Raw genomic sequence first — 20048 nt, 5'->3', positions numbered from 1 at the left:
TTCTTGGACTTAAACTCTGTTTCTTTGAATTCTTCTCTCCTTTTATCTCTTGGTGAACTGGTTCTGTCGATGAATATCCACGTCCTCTACTAAAGCTATGGGCAGGGTGCTAGTGAGGAGGCGACTCACCTTGAGAGCTGCTGCGTGGTGAGACATAGTCCGGCCCACCCGCTTGTCGCTGCTGTACTGCTGGATGTCTGCAATCCACTCTTCACACTGGGCCATGATCTCAACTCTTTTCAAGTAAAAGTGTTTATGTATAACCTTGAGGAAGGTAAGAAGTGGAACAAACAGTATTTAAGGTCAGAATTTAAAAGAAACAGTATGTGGTAATACAAAAAAAAAAAAAGAAATTAAAATGACATCGCAATGTTTATCTGCCCATAAAACTCAATTTAGTGAACTGTACTTCATTAGCAAGGAAGAATCAGGCTCATGATATCAGATGACATGTACTGAAATACCCAGAACAGTAACAGAAAAGAATGTCCAATCTCTCTCAGACATTCAAAACAATTCATCCTATCCAGGAAGCACAAGATATATATTATGCAATATATTCAGAAGATGAACATAAATTAACAAGTAACCAAGAAAATGGGATTCAGAAAGTATTAACAGAAAAATTTCTGTCTTCATAAGGGAATTCCAAGAAAACGTAGGTAAGTATATTCTAACTCTCAAAGGCTCCATTCTTTTTTTTTTTTTCTTCTGAGACAGTCTCACTTTGTCACCTTGGGTAGTGTCCTGGGGTCACAGCTCACACCAGCCTCTAACTCTTGGGCTCAAGTGATCCTCTTGCCTCAGCCTCCTGAGTAGCTGAGACTATAAACACCCACCACAACGCCTGGCTATTTCTAGACAAGGGATCTCACTCTTGCACAGACTAACCTAACACCCCGGGCGGCCAAAGTGAGTGGATTATTAGCTCCTGAGCTCAAATAATCCACTTACTTTGGCTGCCCAGAGTGTTAGGATTACAGCCTTGAGCAACTGTGCCAGGCCTCCATTCTCAACTATCTTAATTTTAGGGCGGTGCCTGTGGCTCAAAGGAGTAGGGTGCCAGCCCCATATGCCGGAGGTGGCGGGTTCAAACCCAGCCCCAGCCAAAAACTGCCAAAAAAAAAAAAAAACTATCTTCTGTCTGGTTAATGTATAGATAGGATTTTACAAAATTAAATTTCCTTATAATAACTGTGGTTTCCATATGAGACTTTATAAAATTCTATCATCTTCTCTTTTGTTGGGTGAGCGGACAGTCTTACTCTTTACCCTGGGTAAAGTGCTGTGATATCATATAGCTCACAGAAACCTCAAACTCTTGAGATTAAGTGAGCCTCTTGCCTCAGCTCCCTGAGAAGGGACTAGAGGCACCTGCCACAACACTTGGCTAATATTTCTATGTTTAGTAGAGTTGGGGTCTCACTGTTGCTCAGATTGGTTGTGAATGCCTGAGCTCAAGTGATTCTCCCACCTCGGCATCCCAGAGTGCTAGGACCGTGACTCTATCTTTGAAAAACTTAGTAAATTTATTACTGTATGATATTAAAAGTTAAGAATCTATTTATGATAAATTTAAATTAGAAAACAGACATCAATTTAGAAATATTATTTTGTATTCTGGCTGGGATACTACTTTGTTCAACAAGCTTATCTGCCCTGAAGACCAGACACTAATGCCTACACAAAGGAAAACTCATTACAAAGACCTGGGACGGCCTGTAATAGCAGCGCCAAGGGAGGCCGAGGTAGGTAGACTGCCTGAGCTTAGCAGTTCAAGACCAGCCTGAGCAAAAATGAGGCCCCCTCTGTAATAATAGTCAAGCACTGTGGCAGGCACCTGTAGTCCTAGCTACTTGGGAGGCTGAGGCAAGAGGATCTCTTGAGCCTAAGAGTTTGAGGTTGCTGTGAGCTATGATTTCAGAGCACTCAACTGAGGACAAGGTGAGACTCTGCCTCAAAAAACAAACAAACAAAAACAAAGACAGCACTGGGAATGAAGGTAAAACACCAATAAGATCCCACTGCAATATAGTTAGTGTGCTTGATGCCAGTAAGGAGTAAGTCTGACACACCTTCACAGGAAGAACCTAGATAACCAGGGAACCAGACTACAGGAGAGAATGCAGGGAAAGATACTTTAAACAACAACAATGAACAAACAGAAACCCCAGGGAGATTAGCAAAGAGGAGTTGCTTTGGATGAGGAAAATCAGGAAAGTATTCACGCACAAGAAGTGCCTCCTTTAATTTCAGCGAGTTTTTAAAAGCATAAGAAGAAGAAAAAAGAACACAAGAAAAAAGCACAAGGATTATTTCAAATTACATTTATTTGCTTTTTAATAAAAGTCATCCTCCGACCCATGAGTCCCATGTTTATCACTTCAGAAAGAAAAAAATTTAGGCTTACACCAGCCAATTATTTTTTTTTGGGGGGGAGGGTTAAGACAGTCTCACGTAGTCCGTAGTCACCTTTGGTAGAGTGTCCTGATGTCACAGCTCACAGCAACCTCAAACTCCTGGGCTTAAGTCATTCTCTTGCCTCAGCCTCCCAAGTAGCTAGGACTGTAGGTGCCCACCACAATGCCCAGCTATTTGGTTTTTTTTTTTGCAGTTTTTGGCCAGCGCTGGGTTTGAACCTACCACCTCCAGCATATGGGGTCAGTGCCCTACTCCTTCGAGCCACAGGCGCCACCTGACACCCAGCTAATTTTAAAGATGAGGTCTCGCTCTGGCTGAGGCTGGTCTCGAACTTGTGAGCTCAGACAATCCACCTGCCTTGGCGTCCCAAGTGCTGGGATTACAAGCATGAGCCACCGTGCCAGCCCATAATTGAGTATTCTTAATACATTTTAAAATGCAAGTTTAAAATATACAGAAAGGTATTATACAAATCAGATATGTACAATTGAATGTACTTTCCTGCAGTGATCACACCAATGTAACCTCCACTGGAATAATAAACAGAACATCACCATACAGGACAGAAGCCCCTCTTGTGTTTCCTTTCATCACTAATCTCAACTGAAGGTATATACAATCCAAACTTCTTTAAGCGTATATTAGTTTTGCTCATTTTCCAACATTATATAAAATGGAATCATTTATACAAAGGGAAGAAAGAAAGAATTAAGAGTTCAGTTTTATACAGTGTTAAGTTTGAGCTAACTGTTACACAAAGGAGTGGAGCTGTTACATAGTTTAAGTATCTAGATACAATATTTGAGCATTATGGGCAATGAATAATTTATGATTCAAACAGGAAGAATATAGGTTTTTCAAGGGCAGGAACTAACTTTCGTTCATCTTTGAGGATGCAGCACCCCCCCATGATGCCTACAAATACTGATACTCAGTATGGTTGTGAAATGAATTAGTTAGTGTAAGTCAGTCAGGATTCAACAGGGATAGAGTATTATGGTGTAGAGCACAAAAATGCAAATTTGTATTTCCTTCATTAGGAAAAGTGACTTCCCACAGCATTTCAAGGTAAAACTCAGGCCTCTGCAAAAACAAAATGTCTAAATTTATCATTCAAAGGATCCTGACATGTAAACTCGCTTAGTAATAACAAAAACAAAAGCAGCAGCATGCTCTTTGCACATTCCTTCAGTGCACGTTCATTGATGCTCCCTGATGAAGAGCAGGACTTCAGTTATGACACCACATAGCATTCATGCATAGTATTTTGCTTAGTTAAAGATCAATTTTCTGTCAAATAAATATGCCAGTATTTCCTCCAAAATGTTTTAGGACAGTTAAAACAAAACGTGATGCTAAAGTAAGTTGATTATGACAGGTGGAATGTACAATCCTATTTAGGCAGACTATTCAGAAACAATAAATCACAGAAGAGCCACACTTCAAGATGTGGTTCCATAAAAACACGAGAGAATATTATGACAGTCTTAGAAACTCAGTGTTATGCAACTTCTTCATAAAGAAAAAACATGTCAGCTGGGTGTGGTGGCTCACGCCTGTAGCCCCAGCGCTGTGGGAGCCTGATGCGGGTGGATTGCCTGAGCTCAGAGGTTCGAGACCAGTACGAGCAGCAGTGAGCCAGAGTAAGACCCCGTCTCTACTAACAACATCAAAAACAGCCGGACGTTGTGGTGGGCGTCTGTAATCCCAGCTACTGGGGAGGCAATGGGAAAGAGCACCGCCAGAGGAAGAAGAAAATGAACAACAAAAAAAAGTACATCAAACGAAGAAGAATGAACAAGCTGAAATTAAAAAAAAAAGGTAAAAACATGTCTTTTCCTTAGCATTCACATAGTACATGGCAAAATGTCTATTCGCAAGACTTAGAAAGTATCTTGATTTTTAACAAACATTATTTCTGTGAGTAGAAATTTCTATGTTATTTTATTAACATATTTAGTTTGCCAGTAGAATGTAACTGCTAGAAATAAGGCATTTGACTAGTTTTACTGAACATACCTCTTTAAAGCATGGTGAAGGGTTTCTTATTTGTTCTAGCATCGCCCACTTAACCGTTGCTTGTCGAATGTTTCCATCATATTCTCGAGAACTCTGTGTGCCACTGGGAGTGCCTCTGGACCGTTCATATCCTGGTTCATTAAAATAAGGCTCAGCTACTAATATAAGGGACTGGACAGACACCAAAACCTGAGGAACAAAGGAAATAAAGAATAATTGTAATGGGACATTTTTCTTTCTTAGAGACAAAGTCTCACTTTGTTGCCCTTGGTAGTGTGCTGTGGCGGCACAGCACACAGCAACCTCCAGCTCTTGGGCTTAGGTGATTCTCTTGCCTCAGCCTCCCAAGTAGCTCGGACTACAGGCGCCCGCCACAATGCCTGGCTATTTTGTTGTTGTTGCAGTTTGGCCAGGGCTGGGTTTGAACCTGCCACCCTTGGTATAGTATGGGGCCGGTGCCCTACTCATTGAGCCAGAGGCGCCACCCATGGGACATTTTTAAATACCGGAGAAGTGAGAACCTTCTTTGCACACAGGAAGCTCTTTTAATGTGTATTTCTATGTATTTCTGTCACCGTAAAATTGATATTCATGATTATGACATTGAAATACTTTATTAAAATTAAAACAGGAAAGTGTTTTATAATATTTGTTTTATATTTTTGAACACTGAATAAAAATAGACGTGAAAATCCCATTTTCTGAAAACGCTAAAAAATTTTGTTTATAAACAACTAATATAAAAAAAAAAATTTTTTTTTTAAGACAGAGCCTCAAGCTGTCACCCTGGGTAGAGTGCCGTGTCAATTCTTGCGCTCAAGTGACCCTCTTGACACAGCTTTCCTATTTTCAGTAGAGACGGGGTCTCGCTCTTGCTCAGGCTTGTCTCGAACTTGTGAGCTCAAGCAATCCACAGGCCTCGGATTCCCAGAGTGCTAGGATGACAGATGTGAGCCTCGGCACCTGGCCCAACTATAATCAATCTAAACACTATACTTAAACTGTCCTTACTCTTTTTTTTTTTTTTGAGAAAGAGCCTCAAGCAGTTGCCCTGGGTAGTGCTGTGGCATCACAGCTCACAGAAACCTCCAACTCCTGGGCTTAAGCAATTCTCTTGCCTCTGCCTCCCAAGTAGCTGGGACTACAGGCGCCTGCCACAATGCCTGGCTATTTCTTGATTGCAGCCATCATTATTGCTTGGTGGGCCTGGGATTCGAACCTGCCAGCTCAGGTGTATTTGGCTTGCGCCTTAGCCTCTTGAGCCACTGGCACCGAGCCTGTCCTTACTCTTAAATACTAGACAACTAACCATGTATTCTTAACAATGTTCATCAAGGAATGAGGTAGTTTTAAATTTTCATCCTAAAAAAAATTAACCACCACAGTATCACAAAAACCTTATTATTGGAAGTTCTCATTGGTAAGATGGCCTCAGGCTTGTAAGACTACTTCCAACCTCCCACTTAGTTACTAGAACACTTTTCTCCTAACACATATTGAGACAGTTCATTTCTAGCTAATGTAATATTCGTAATATGCCTATGTAACTAACATAACATCACTGAACCCAGGAAAGCATCAGATAACATAGGTCTACTTCATAAATGAAAAAGAAGTAACAGCAATTAATTTTTTATTAGGTAAGAGGATTAAGTATATTGAGATTAGCCTAGGCAAAATAAAAAGACCCTGTCTCTAAAAAATTGAAAAATAGGGCAGCACCTGTGGCTCAGTGAGCAGGGCGCCGGCCCCATATGCCAAGGGTGGCGGGTTCAAACCCAGCCCCGACCGAACTGCAACAAAAAAAATAGCCAGGCGTTGTGGCTGACGCCTATAGTCCCAGCTACTAGGGAGGCTGAGGCAAGAGAATTGCCTAAGGCCAGGAACTGAAGGTTGCTGCGAGCTGTGTGATGCCATGGCACTCCAGCAAGCACAATAAAGTGAGACTCTGTCACTACGGAAAAAAAAAAAAAAAAAGAATTAAATACTGTCCTGAACATGCATCTTAGAAATCAAGGGACATGGTCTCTCAGAAAACTTAAAAATGAGTACTTGAAACTTAAATATTTGAACTAAGATGGTTAAACATGACCAGAAGTAAGGATGTTACTGAGGCCAAGGTCAACTACAAAAAATTTAATCTGTATGATTCTGAGACAGATTAAAGGAATCTATATGTATCACTACAAGAAAGTGGTTTCTTTTGGCTTTGTATTTTCTCCTCATTCAAATATAACACATAAGAAATAATCTTCCAGGACGTAGTTATTAGGTTCTGTCCTCCGCCTTTTTTCCCCCTTCGTGTTTATCTCATGGCATACTTAAAACTATATGTCCTCTCCTCTTTTAAATATTCTTCGTCTTCTATTAATAAGTAAGGTATAATTTTCAGTTTTCTCAAAAGCAGAGGAAAAATTAAACCAAATACTCACTACAAATTTATAAAATATGATCCAGTTATTTATTCAGTGTCATCTCCTTTGAAACAAAATATAGTTTTAAAAATTTCAAGTTGTAGATTCAAATTATACATATACACACATATATATATTTTGAGACAGAGAGAAGTCATTCTGTTGCCAGGCTAGAGTGCGGTGGCATCATCCTAGCTCATTACAACCTCAAAATCATGGACTCAAACCACCCGTGGTAGCTGGGCCTCCACACACATGCCACCAGGCATATGTACTTTTTGTAGAGACAGGGTCTCATCATGTTGCTCAGTCTGGTCTTAAACTCCCGGGCTCAAGCAATCCTCCCTCCCTCTTTGGCCTCCCAAAGTGCTAGGATTATAGATAAGTATGATCCACTCACCCTGGCCAACTCATAATAGTTTAAAAATTTCTCGAGATTCGTAGGCTATTTGGTTTAAACAGCAAAGCCAAGCCCACAAAAGCAGCATAAAGAATGGACGCTCAGGGCCAGGCGCAGAAGTCACACCTATAATCCCAGCACTCTGACAGGTAGAGGGGGAGGATTCCTTAAGTTCAGGACTCTGAGACTAACCTGAGCAAGATTGAGACCCCCATCTCTACTAAACATAGAAAAAAGAGGGCATCTACAGTCCTAGCATCTTGGGGAGGCTGAGGCGGAAGGATCACTTCAACCCAGGAGTTTGAGGTTGCTGTGAGCTAGGATGAAGCCACAGAACTCTAGTCCAGGTGATGGGTGACCAAATGAGACTCTGTTTCCTGCCCCCCCCCCCTCAAAAATAGGAAACAAAGAATGGGTACTTTGTAAAAGAAAAAATAAAGTTACATTTGACATAAAATTTGGGTAAATTTTATTTACTTACTTTCTGCTAAGAGAAAGAAGAAATACATGGGATTATAAAGTTTAAATTTGACAACAAAGACAAAAAAAGAGACTTTTTTTTTTTTTTTTTGGAGACACAGTCTCATTTTGTCACCCTCAGCAGAGTGCTATGATGTCACAGCAACCTCTAACTTTTGGGCTCAACTGATTCTCTTGCCTCAGCCTCCCAAGTAGCTGGGATTATAGGTGCCTGCCACAACCCCTGGCTACTTTTAGAGACAGAGTCTTCATCTTGCTGAGGCTGGTCTCCAACTCCTGAGCTCTGGCAATCCACCTGCCTTGGCCTCCCAGAGTGCTAGGATTATAGGCGTGAGCTGCTGCACCTGGCCCCATTTTTTCTAGAGTTAATTTCAAACACTACTTTATGGTATGGTATGGTCATCCCTGGGTGACACAGGGGGCATTATCTTCTATTTATTAGTATTTATTATTTTTTAAATTTCTTTATTCTTTCAGGTTAATTGAGGGTATAAAGAATTAAATTACACTGTTTGCATTTGTGAGGTAAAATTCCTTTTTTTTTTTTTATTTTTTATTTGCAGTTTCTGGCGGGGCTGGGTTTGAACCTGTCACCCCCGGCATATGGGGCCGGCGCCCTACTCCTTTGAGCCACAGGTGCCGCCCAGTAAAATCCCTTTTATAATTATGTCCCATCCCCACGAGTGTGCCATACACTGTATCATTTTGCCCCTTCAGTGCACTCCCATCTCTGTCCTCCTTCCCCTGCCCCCTACTTTGCATTAATTTGAGTTTTTCTCTTATGTGGGTATTAGATTGCCTACTGACTTCATATTAGAATTGAGTACACTAGAGTCTTGCTTCTCCATTCTTGTGATAATTTACTAAGAAAAACGTGTTCCAACTCCATCCAGGTGAATACAAAAGACGTAGTCTCCATCTTTTCTAGTAGCTGAATAATATTCCATGATATGTATGTATGTATGTGTATACACACACACACACACACACACACACACACCACAGCTTGTTAATCCAGTCCTGGGTTGGTGGGCATTTAAGTTCTTTCCACATTTTGGTGACTGTAAACTCAGCTGTGATAAACAGTCTAGTGCAAATGTCCTTATAATAAAATGATTTTTTTTAAATTCTGGGTAAATGCCTAGTAATGGGATTGCAGGATCAAATGGGAAGTCTAACTTGAGGTCTTATAGCAGCGGTTCTCAGCCTGTGCATCGTGACCCACAAGAACTGTATTAAAGGGCCCTGGCATTAATTAGGAAGGTTGAGAACCACTGTTGGAGCGGTGGCTCTCAACCTTCCTAATGGCGCAATGTACTTTCATTGTTAAAAAGGGGTCGTTACCCACAGGTTGAAAACTGCTGGAGTATTCTCCATACTTTCTTTTATTTATTTACTTATTTATTTGAGACAGAGTCTCACATTATCGCCCTGGGTGGAGTGCCATGGCATCACAGCTCACAGCAACCTCCAACTCCTGGGTTTAGGCGATTGTCTTGCCTCAGCCTCCCAAGTAGCTGGGACTACAGGCACCTGCCACAATGCGGGGCTATTTTTTTGTTGCAGTTTGGCCAGGGCTGGGTTTGAACCCACCACCCTCAGTATATGGGGCCGGCGCCCTACTCCCTGAGCCACAGGCACCGCCTCTTTTATTTATTTTTATCTTTTGAGAAAGGGTCTCACTTTCTTGCAGGGGCCAGAGCCTGTTGGCATCATCTATAGCTCACTGGAACCTCATTTTGGATTGCATACTCTGCTTTTCCTATGTTTGAAATGTTTATAATAAAATATTTTTTAGAGGCTAGACACAGTGGTTCACACCTATAATGGCAGCACTTTAGGAGTCTGAGGAGGGAGGATCACTATAGGCCAGGCGTTGGAGATCAGCCTGAGGAACACAAAGAGACTTTGTATCGGCTCGGTGTCTGTAGCTCATAAGGCACCAGCCATATACACCGGAGCTGGCGGGTTCAAATCCAGCCTGGGCCTAACAAACAACAATGACAACTACAACCAAAAAACAGCCAGGCGTTGTGGTGGGCATCTGTAGTTCCAGCTACATGGGAGGCTGACGCAAGAGTTTGAGGTTACTAGGTGATGCCACCACACTCTATTGAGAGAGACATAGTGAGACACCGTCTCAAAACAGAAAAAAAAGAGTGGGCGGCGCCTGTGGCTCAAAGGAGTAGGGCGCCGGCCCCATATACCAGAGGTGGTGGGTTCAAAACCCAGCCCTGGCCAAAAAAAAAAAAAAAAGAGAGAGAGAGAGAGACTTTGTCTCTTCAAAAAAGAGAAATTAGCTCTGTGCTGTGGTCTGCACCTGTCGTCCCAGCTTCTTGGGAGGCTGAGGAAGACAGATAGCTTCAGCCCAGAAGTCTAAACTTGCAGTGAGCTATGATTACACCAATGCACTCTAACTCAGGCAACAGAGCATGACCCTGTCTAAAAAAGCAAAACAAAACGAAACAGTTACAAAAGCAATGACAGGTGTTACTGATAAAAACAATCATTCTGATGACAGTTCTAATGAATAATATGATTTTGGAGTTTAAATTAGTCAAGACTATTATTGGAAGGTAGTACACATGAGACCTATGGCATGAGATTAAAATGATATTTTTATATAAATAAATATTTCGAATAATCTCACTAAAAAGAAGTTAAGCAATTATTCTAATAATGCTGGTATCTGCCTAAAATTTTTGGAGATTTTTTTTTTTTTTGAGTCTCACTTTATCCCCCTTGGTAGAGTGTCGTGGCATCATAACTCACACAGCAACTTCAGACTCTTGGGCTCAAGCAGTTCTCTTCCCTCAGCCTCCCAAGTAGCTGGGATGACAGGCACCTGTCACAACACCCGGCCATTTTTTGAAATGGAGCCTCACTCTGGCTCAGGCTAGTCTCCAACCTGTGAGCTCAGGCAATCCACTCACCTTGGCCTCCCAGAGTGCTAGGATTACACGTGGAGATCTTTTAAATTGTACCTAACCTTTAAAAAGTTTGGAAGAGTCTCCATGTGGCAAAAGAATCTTTAGCCTTTGTTCATATGTGATATACAAAAGTACCAAGCACAATCTTGAGTACCAGAGTCTAACTATAAAGAAATTAAATAATTTATTCTGAGGCTTTTGAGTCTGGCTGTAGAGAAAGATGTTCACATAGAAAAAAACAAAGCAACGAGTTCCTGCCTTCTGCCATTGATTTCTGGTATAATGTTAATGAAATACCATGAGAAAACTACAGGCCAGCGTATCTTATAGAAATGGATGTAAAAATCTTTCAAATAAGAAGAAATTGAATCTAGTAATGTATAATAAAAATTAATATGCCATGACCTAGGAGAACACACAAGTGCGCATCCCTTACCAATGGGGATGTGCTCTGAGAAACGCACCGTGAGGCACTTTTGTCACTGTGCGCTCACAGAACGTACGTACACAAATTGAGACTTAGGGGATATGGCATGGAATATTATTGCTCCTAGCCTATAAATCTCTACAGCATATTATTAGACTCAGTACTATATACAACTGAAACACAGTGGTTAAGTATTTGTGTATCAAAACACAGAAAATGTACAATAAAAATATGGCATTATAACCTGATGGGACCAGAGTTGAATATGCCGGCTGTCATTGACTAAAGGAACATAACGCAGTGCATGACAGTAACAGATCGTATCAGCAGAAAGTTTTTTAAAATCACACGATCATATCAACAGATGAAAAAAAAAAAATCATTTGACAAAAGTGAACATCCTTTTATGATAAAAACACTGAACAAATTAGCAGCAGAAAGGAACTTCCTCAACACAATGAAGAGAACTATGAAAAACTCAGCTAACAACATACGCAGTGGGGAATGCCCGAAAGATTTCCCCTTAAGATCTGGAAGATGACAAAGATATATCCACTCTTGCCTAAGAGAATATTGTCATAGATTTGGAAATCTAGATTCAGGAAATTATCTGAAATATAGAGAAAAGTCATGTAATAGTATTAATATAAAACAAAATAAAAATTGGAATTAAAATACTTAAAAGTCAATAGTACGGAAATAGTTGAATTACATCACATATACAAAAGATTATACAGAAATTATAAAAATGTAATTCAGAAAATGGATATGCTCTAATATTAACTAAACAGAGAGGCATACAAATAATTTATCTACTATGTTGATTATGACTATGTGAACTTTGCATATGGCAAAAAAAAAAAACCCTATGGGGAATACATAAAAATAGCATTCTTAAATGTTTGGGTAGTTACGTTTCCAATCTTTAAACCCTGAAGGATTAGTAGGCTTAGCTCGGTATAATTTATGATATTTTTCTGAAACACTAAATTGTAAATGTGAGTTTACACACGTTATGCTTAAGAAAAACACTATGTAGTGATAATGATTGTTCTGCTTCCTAAATAAATAAGCAACAAAGTTAATACACATTACCCATGTGAATCTGTTTCTCCATATTTTAAGTGTTCCAGTGATTTGTGGAAATTAACTTAAAATTAAAAGATTATGAACTCTGTGTATCAAATGATACAACTTTTTTTTTTTTTTTTTTTTTTTGTGGTTTTTGGCCGAGGCTGGGTTTGAACCCGCCATCTCCGGCATATGGGACCAGCGCCCTACTCCTTGAGCCACAGGCGCCGCCCAAATGATACAACTTTTTAAAAATGAATTTTCACGACAGTACTTTTGAGTCTCAGGTAAGTTAAATTATTAACTATTATAGAAGAACCAGATCCTATCTGAACAAACCTGACAGCAATAGAATATTAAAACTCTATCCATATAAGCCTACGCCCTCCAGCTTCCCTGGGAGATGGGAGAGATCTATCTAATTTTGCTGCATCCTAGTGTTCTTTAAGAGCAACTCAGGTATCTTTTAGAAGGAATTTTGACAAAACTGAATTTTTGTCTTATGCCCTAACTTGCAATTTTAAAATCTAGGAAAGGTAAGATCCCACTGACGTCTCACTGACAAGCTCTATTTTTTAAGTATTTCCACCCTTTTGGGGTTTATTATATTTATTCTTGGTTACTAAATAATCCTTTTAAAAAAATCCATAGTTTCTTAATCTCAAAGTAAAACTGTCAGAGAAATTTTGTTTACTTGCAAAAAGCTTGAGGTCTGAGGATTCCACTTTTCTTCTGGTCTCCCATGCCATGTATTTAAAATGCTTAAACAAACCTGAAAAAGAAGGGGGAAAATATGTAAACAGAATTGAGAGAAGAGTACTGAGAAGCAACTTTCACAACCAGAAGTAAAAATGAAATGCTATCCTGCCAAGGTATCTTAGTTTTATGTCCCAAGACAAAACCCTAAGGGTAAGTCTGTTAAAACAAATTGGCATCTTCACATGGGATCCAATCTGTGTGCCCTTATAATTTCTTCATAATAAAAAATGAACCAGCACCCATTACACTGTCAACATAAATAACATTACTAATGGAAAAAATAACTTTTTCAAATACATTATGTATTTTTAACTTATAAAAAATGTAAATATTCATGAGATACAGCATAATCTTTAGATACATATGTATACTGGGTAATGATGGAATCAGCATAATTAGTGTATCCATCACCTCAAACCTTTATCATTTTTTTGGGCTGGTAACATTCAAAGTCCTCTCTTCTAGCTATTTAAAAAAATACAATAAATTGTTATTTATTATAGTTACAGTACTGTACCATACTATGTAACAAACACTAGAACCTATTCTTTCTATCTAGCTATAGTTTTTTTATTCCGTAACCAACTTATCTCTATTCCCTACAATCGCCTCTTCCCAACCTCCAGTAACCACTATTCTGTTCTTAGCTTCTATGAGATCAATTTTTTAAGCTTCCACATGTGAATGAGAACATGTAGTGCCTGATTTAGTTAATGTAACGTAAAGTCCTCTCCAGTTCCATCCAGGTTGCTACAAATGACAGGATTCATTTATTTATTTTTTGAATGGCTGCTATTCTATTGTGCATATATATCACATTTTTTTTCTGTTCGTTCATCAGCTGATGAACAGACACTCAGGTTGATTGCGTATTGTGGCTACTGTGACTAGTGCTGCATGGAGTATATAGATATCTCTTTAACATTCTGATTTTCTTTCCTTTGGATATATACCCAGCAGTGGGACTGCTGGACCATAGTTCTATTTTTAGAAAAATAACTCTTCTCCAAAACTCAAAAATTTTTGTGAGGAAAAGGGATACTATTTTACATTTTTGTAAATCTCTTTCTAAATTTTATAAATTTTGATAACATATGGCTTAACAGAAGAGAGCCTGATTTCATATCTGCCTCTATATTCAGCTTGTAATATGCATTTTTTGCTGAAGTATGTTGAATCTAGCTTCACACAAACATGAAGTTGGAAATAAGAGGATCTCAGTGAACCCCTCAAAGGGTCTTGAGGATTCCCAGGGTTTCTCAAGATATACTTTAAGATATACATATTACACACCTGTTCACTTAGACAACAGGAAAATGACAACTGAGGACATTTTATCTGTCCTTGTAACTACTCTTGTGATAAAAATAAAACTGGATCCTAGGAGTGGTGTTTCATACTTATAAATCCTAGCAATTTGAGACACAGAGGCAGGAAGATCACTTGAGGCCAGGAATTTGAGACTAGCCTGACTGAGAGTACAACCCAATCTCTACAAAAAGTTGAATAATTAGCTGGGCAGGGTGGCACATGCCTGTAGTCTCAGCTACTCAGAACAGGATTGCTTGAGCCCAGGAGCTTGAGGTTGCAGTGAACTCTGACGCCACCACTGCACTTGAGCAACCTGGGTGACAGACTGAGACCTTGTCTCAAAAAACACCAAACAGGCCAGGCGAGGTGGCTCATGCCTGTAATCCCAGTACTTGGGGAGCCCAAGGCGGGTAGATTGCCTGAGCTCACAAGTTCGAGACCAGCCTGAGCCACAGTAAGACTTCATCTCTAAAAACAGTGAGGCGTTGTGGCCTGCGCCTGTAGTCCCAGCTACTCAGAAGGCTAAGGCAAGAGAATCGTTTAAGCCCAGGAGTTTGAGGTTGCGGTTGCTGTGAGCTATGACGCCATGGCATTTTTACCAAGGGTAACAAAGTGAGACTGTCTCCAGAAAAAAAAAAAAAAAAAGACAAAACAAAAAAATACCACCTTATTAGATTTTGTGGATTTTTAATTGTAAATTTACAATTTCTTATAATGAGCAATAGATTCGAAAAGTAAGCAGCTTCTTAAAAAAGCAAAACAGTCCATTTCTTCACTACTTTTTCAATGCTCTGTTAAAATAATGGAAAAAAAATACCTGAATTCACTTATATTGTATGACTAATAATTTAGAAAGGCAATTATCTGTGTAGCCTTGTATATTATTCAAAGTAGTATGAGACATACCCCATTTGATCTTTAGAACATCCTGTGACTATCACTGGCAACTAAGTATTCTTTCTTATCTCTATCTAGATGTAGGACCTGAAATTAATATAACAGTGTGTAAAACTTTAGTGTAAGTTTATAATGATATGTATCATGGAACCCAGAGGGAGTTATGATGGGAGAAGAATACGTAGCTTAGGACACTGGGTTTAGCAGGCCCAGGCCAGGTTCCAACCTGCGAACCCCAGCGCACAGGGCTGGTGCTTTACCCATTCGGCTACAGGTGCCCAACCCATAATTCAGGACACTGGTCTCCCAAACCCTGATCCTTTTCCCTATACCACAAAATCTTAAGGAATTAATTTCTTAAATAAATTGTAATATTTTATACTTAAGCTCTATTCAGGTTCCGGTGTCTGTGAAGTAAACACTGCGAATTCTTACTCTCTAATTGGTTATTGAAAACTTGTTCTTTGCTCTTTCCTAGAAAGTAAGGTCTGCCCCTAGTTAAACCTTCTGCAACAAACCCAGAAAACTAATTTCAGTTTTATGATTTGAGCTAATAATGAAGATAAAATAACTTGCAGCCACAGATCTTCAGCAGACTGAAATGAAGACAAAACCAATGGAAAACTTGGGAATAGAAAGTTAAATTTTAAGTACTTGCTATTCTCACATCATCAAAGAAAGGGCTGCTGAGGAAGTCTACTTACTTCTTCTCATGTTCTAGAAGGGTTCTTTTTTGGGGGACAGAGTCTCACGCTGTCACCCTAGGTACAGTGCCGTGGTATCACAGCTCAGCAACCTCAAACTGTTGGGCACTTGCCTCACCCTTCCAAGTAGCTAGGACTATAGGCACCTGCCACAATGCCCAGCTATTTTGTTGTTGTTTTTTTTTAGCAGGCCCAGGCCAAGTTTGAACCCGCCACCCTCGGTGCATGTGGCTGGTGCCCTGCCGACTAAGCTACAGGAGCCGTCACATTCTAGATGTTTTTAAACATTGAATAATACTCAGCACAGTACTTACTACTGAAATTCCATCAAACTGCCCAAAATTACTTTAAAACGTGACATCTGTTTTTAAATCAAATTTTTAAAAGTTTACTTTCATATGTGATGATTTTTCTTTTTCTGCAGTTTTTGGCTGGAGCTGGGTTTGAACCCGCCACCTCCAGTATAGGGGGCTGGCGCCCTACTCCTTTAAGCCACAAGCATCACTCATACGTGATGATTTTTATTCTACCTCTTTGCCATCATTTTTTTGATAGCAACGCAACTTCCTGTTTTCAATATAAGAAAATATAAAATGAATTTAATATAAATTATACCTTAAAAATAACTTTACAGGCTTGGCACCTGTGGCTCAAGTAGCTAAGGTGCCAGCCACATACACCTGAGCTGGCGGGTTCGAATCCAGCCTGGGCCCGCCAAACAATAAAGATGGCTGCAACAAAAAATAGCTGGGCACCTATAGTCCCAGCTACTTGGGAGGCTGAGGCAAGAGAATTGCTTAAGCCCAGGAGTTGGAGGTTGCTGTGAGCTGTGATGCCATGGCACTCCACCCAGGGTGACAGCTTGAGGCGCTGTCTCAAAAAAACAAACTTTACACAGTGGTGCCTGTGGCTCAAAGAAGCAGGACGTTGGCCCCATATGCCAGAGGTGGCGGGTTCAAACCCAGCCCCAGCCAGAAACTGCAAAAAAAAAAAAAAAAAAAATTTGACAATAGTGCATATCATGGAACATAAAGGTGTTTATGACGCCAGAAAAGGAGCATGGAGTAGATGGATGGCATCACGCTCTTGCCATTCCCTTTCAGGCACTTATGAAAAGATGACTGGAATTAGAGATGTGGGGAGTAAACTGGCCCTGATATATCTGAGAACTCTAAGCTCTCGCAAGTTTGCCATGGATATGCTGAAAAGTCAGTTCCTAAGTAACTTCTTAAGACCATAAATGCTTTTTTTTTTTTTTTGTCTCCCTAGGTGGAGTGCCATAGCATCACAGCTCACAGCAACCTCTAACTCTTGGGCTTAAGCGATTCTCTTGCCTCAGCCTCCCAAGTAGCTGGGACTACAGGCACCTGCCACAACGCCCAGCTAGTTTTTGGTTGTAGTTGTCATTGTTGTTTGGCAGGCCCGGGCTGGATTGGAACCCGCCAGCTCAGGTGTATGTGGCTGGCACCTTAGCCACTTGCGCTATAGGCGCCGAGCCCGTACGTGCTTCTTAACACTGTATTGTAGTTGCCCTTTTCAGTTTCTTTTCTTATTCCTCAAGCTATCTATGCAAATGGGGAATAGAAGCATGAAGAAACTCGTGTCCTTTAATAAGAAGATAAATAAAACAACATTTTTGTTCAATTTGCAAAAAGCCCTTTGTATACAGTACACTGGCATCAGAACCAAAATACCGCAATTACTTTACCTTGCCATCATTATAAAGGTTTGGATTGAACCGTACACTATGACCCCCAGTTGTCTCTAGATTCACGAGCGGGGGTGAACTGGGATAATCTTGAGGAAAATATACATCAAACTCAAAGCAGCCATTCGCGTAAGGGGTGTCCGCAGGACCAGTTATCAGAACCTAATATGCATACACAAACACACAAAAGCCACTGTTATTATTCCTAAACACTAACATTTAGGAAAATGCAATCTGACATCAAATAAGAACAACCTTCTTACAGCTGCCTTACATACAACTCTGTAAGAATACATAAAAGAGGAAATAGAAAGTTAAAAATAATACTGAGATTGGAAAATCCTTTGAAGTTAGGAATTCAAGACCAGCCTGAGCAAGAGCAAGACCTTGTCTCTATAAAAAAAAAAAAATAGAAAACTTAGCTGGGCACGATAGGGTACACCTGTAGTCCCAGCTACCCTTAAGGGCTGAGGCAGGGGGACTATTTGGGCCCAATCAGGAGTCTGAGGTTGCAACAAGCTATAATCCACTGCACTCTAGCCAGGACAACAGGAAAATATTCTCAAGGAAAATACATTCTGTCTCAAAAAAAAAAAAAAAGAGTTAAAAATAATATAGAATTAGGAAATGGTCTAGGATTAGAATTAAATAAGTTTGATTTTGGTGAAAGTGGGGTATTAAAAGAGAGGTGCTTTATTGACAGCAGGAAATTTACCTTAAATCAAATACTTTTTAAAAAATTAAGTTTATAGGTTCAACTCCAGGCAAGGCTGAGGCAAAAATATATAAAAAAAAAGGTTACTTTTCTGAGAGTTTTTCCTCATGGCTTTCTCTATATTACTTTCAACAGTTTGAGATCCTACATACATTCATTATTATACATCGAAGGTATGAGGGTGTTTATCTGCTTTAAATCTTCACAAAGTGACCACTTTAAGAAATAACTTACTGTTTTATATTCATTATTAGGGTAATTACAAGAATATAACAGAAAAAAATGTTCTGACATAATGTCTTATGACAGAAAGATTCTAAGAGGGCCGGCACAGTGGCTCACACCTGTAATCACTCTGGGAGGCCAAAGCGGGTGGGTCACCTGAGCTCAGGAGTTGGAGATCAGCCTGAGCAAGAGTGAGCCCCCTGTCTCTACTAAAAATAGAAAAACTAGCTGGGTATTGTGGCAGGCGCCTGTAGTCCCAGCTACTTGGGAGAGTGAGATAAGAGGATCACCTGAGCCCAAGAGTTTGAGGTTGCTGTGAAATATGACACCACGGCACTCTACCAGGTGAGCAAGTGAGACTCTCAAAAAAAAGGAAGGAAGGAAGGAGGGAGGGAGGGAGATTTTAAGAGAATAGGTATTTAAAGGTTTACTAGTAGTCCAAGAAACAGCAAATACCACAACAGTGAGTACGAGAATTATTTAATTAATTTTCTTTGAGTCAATCAAAAAGTATTTATTATTCAACACATGAGCAACAAATCCTTTCATCCTTAAGGGCTGTTATGTGGAGGGAAAAGGGCACTAGAATCTCAATCTGTAGTTGCTGCAACTTACGCTTTGGGGTCTATGTTGGGATTTTTCAGGTACAGTGCAATGCTTAAAATGAACTCAGGTTTTTACTTGTGTAGTTGATTTAGCAATAAAATACCTTCTTAGGCAATGATCCTTTAAAAGATTATGCTGCTCATACAAAGAAACAGGTAAGCATGTGGCCAAATAGGCAAGGTCCATGAGACTTCTTCAGAAAAATTATCCCAAAAAACCAAACGAGCAAGCAAACAAATAAAATCCCTCCCACAAGCCCATGGGTGAAAAGTCTATTTATAGACCTTATGGACTTATAAATACATTTCCCAGTAAACAAACAAACAAAAAAAGATTTATTTCTGAAGAGTAATACCATAAAACATATTTAAGAGGCCAGATGCGGTGGCTCATGACTGTAATCCCAGCACTTGGGAGGCCAAGGTGGGTAGATTGCCTGAGCTCACGAGTTGGAGACCCTGTCTCTAAAAAACAACCAGGCCTTGTGGCAAGTGCCTGTAGTCTCAGCTACCTGGGAGGCTAAAGCAAGAGAATCGCTTGAGCCAAGAGTGTGAGGTTGCTGTGAGCTATGACGCCATAGCACTCTACTGAGGATAACAAAGTGAGACTCTTATCTCAGAATTAATAATAAAAAAATATATATATATTATATAAATATATAAATATATATATTATATATATATTTTTTTTATGTATATAAAATAATTACCTTGGATGACAATGTGAAAATCCTGTAACTTTTTTCTAATGATCCGCATGAAATCTTTTGCTACTATGCTCTGTCACTAGCTGTACACAGTCTTTGCTCAAGGAAGATGACTCTTTTTGTATTTTCTTCTAAATTTTTATTTTTACAGAGTCTGATCCAAAACTCTGAACTAATGTGAGAAAAGGAGTCCTTTTACTGAAGTCCATGGTCACCAAATTTTTTACTGAATTTATTAAAATTCATGCTATTTCT

The 20048-nt window shown here is 39.7% G+C and overlaps 1 protein-coding gene across 8 annotated transcripts in view; it reads right to left on the bottom strand.

Moving 5' to 3' along the window:
* The window catches only part of BIRC6 (baculoviral IAP repeat containing 6), a 275055-nt gene that overhangs the window by 4233 nt on the left and 250774 nt on the right, over positions 1-20048 (bottom strand). For all 8 annotated transcript variants that reach the window (XM_053588024.1, XM_053588027.1, XM_053588026.1 and 5 more), the window contains exons 70-73: positions 17542-17703; positions 12857-12934; positions 4441-4629; positions 130-264 (exon numbers count right to left, since the gene is read on the bottom strand). In XM_053588024.1, the coding sequence (XP_053443999.1) occupies positions 130-264; positions 4441-4629; positions 12857-12934; positions 17542-17703 (564 nt within the window). The remainder of the gene's footprint in view (positions 1-129; positions 265-4440; positions 4630-12856; positions 12935-17541; positions 17704-20048) is intronic.

Source organism: Nycticebus coucang, chromosome 4 (genome assembly GCF_027406575.1).
Source record: "Nycticebus coucang isolate mNycCou1 chromosome 4, mNycCou1.pri, whole genome shotgun sequence".
NCBI lineage: Eukaryota > Metazoa > Chordata > Mammalia > Primates > Lorisidae > Nycticebus > Nycticebus coucang.
The sequence above is the reverse complement of the archived record's forward strand: the minus strand, read 5'-3'. Positions and strand labels throughout refer to the sequence as shown.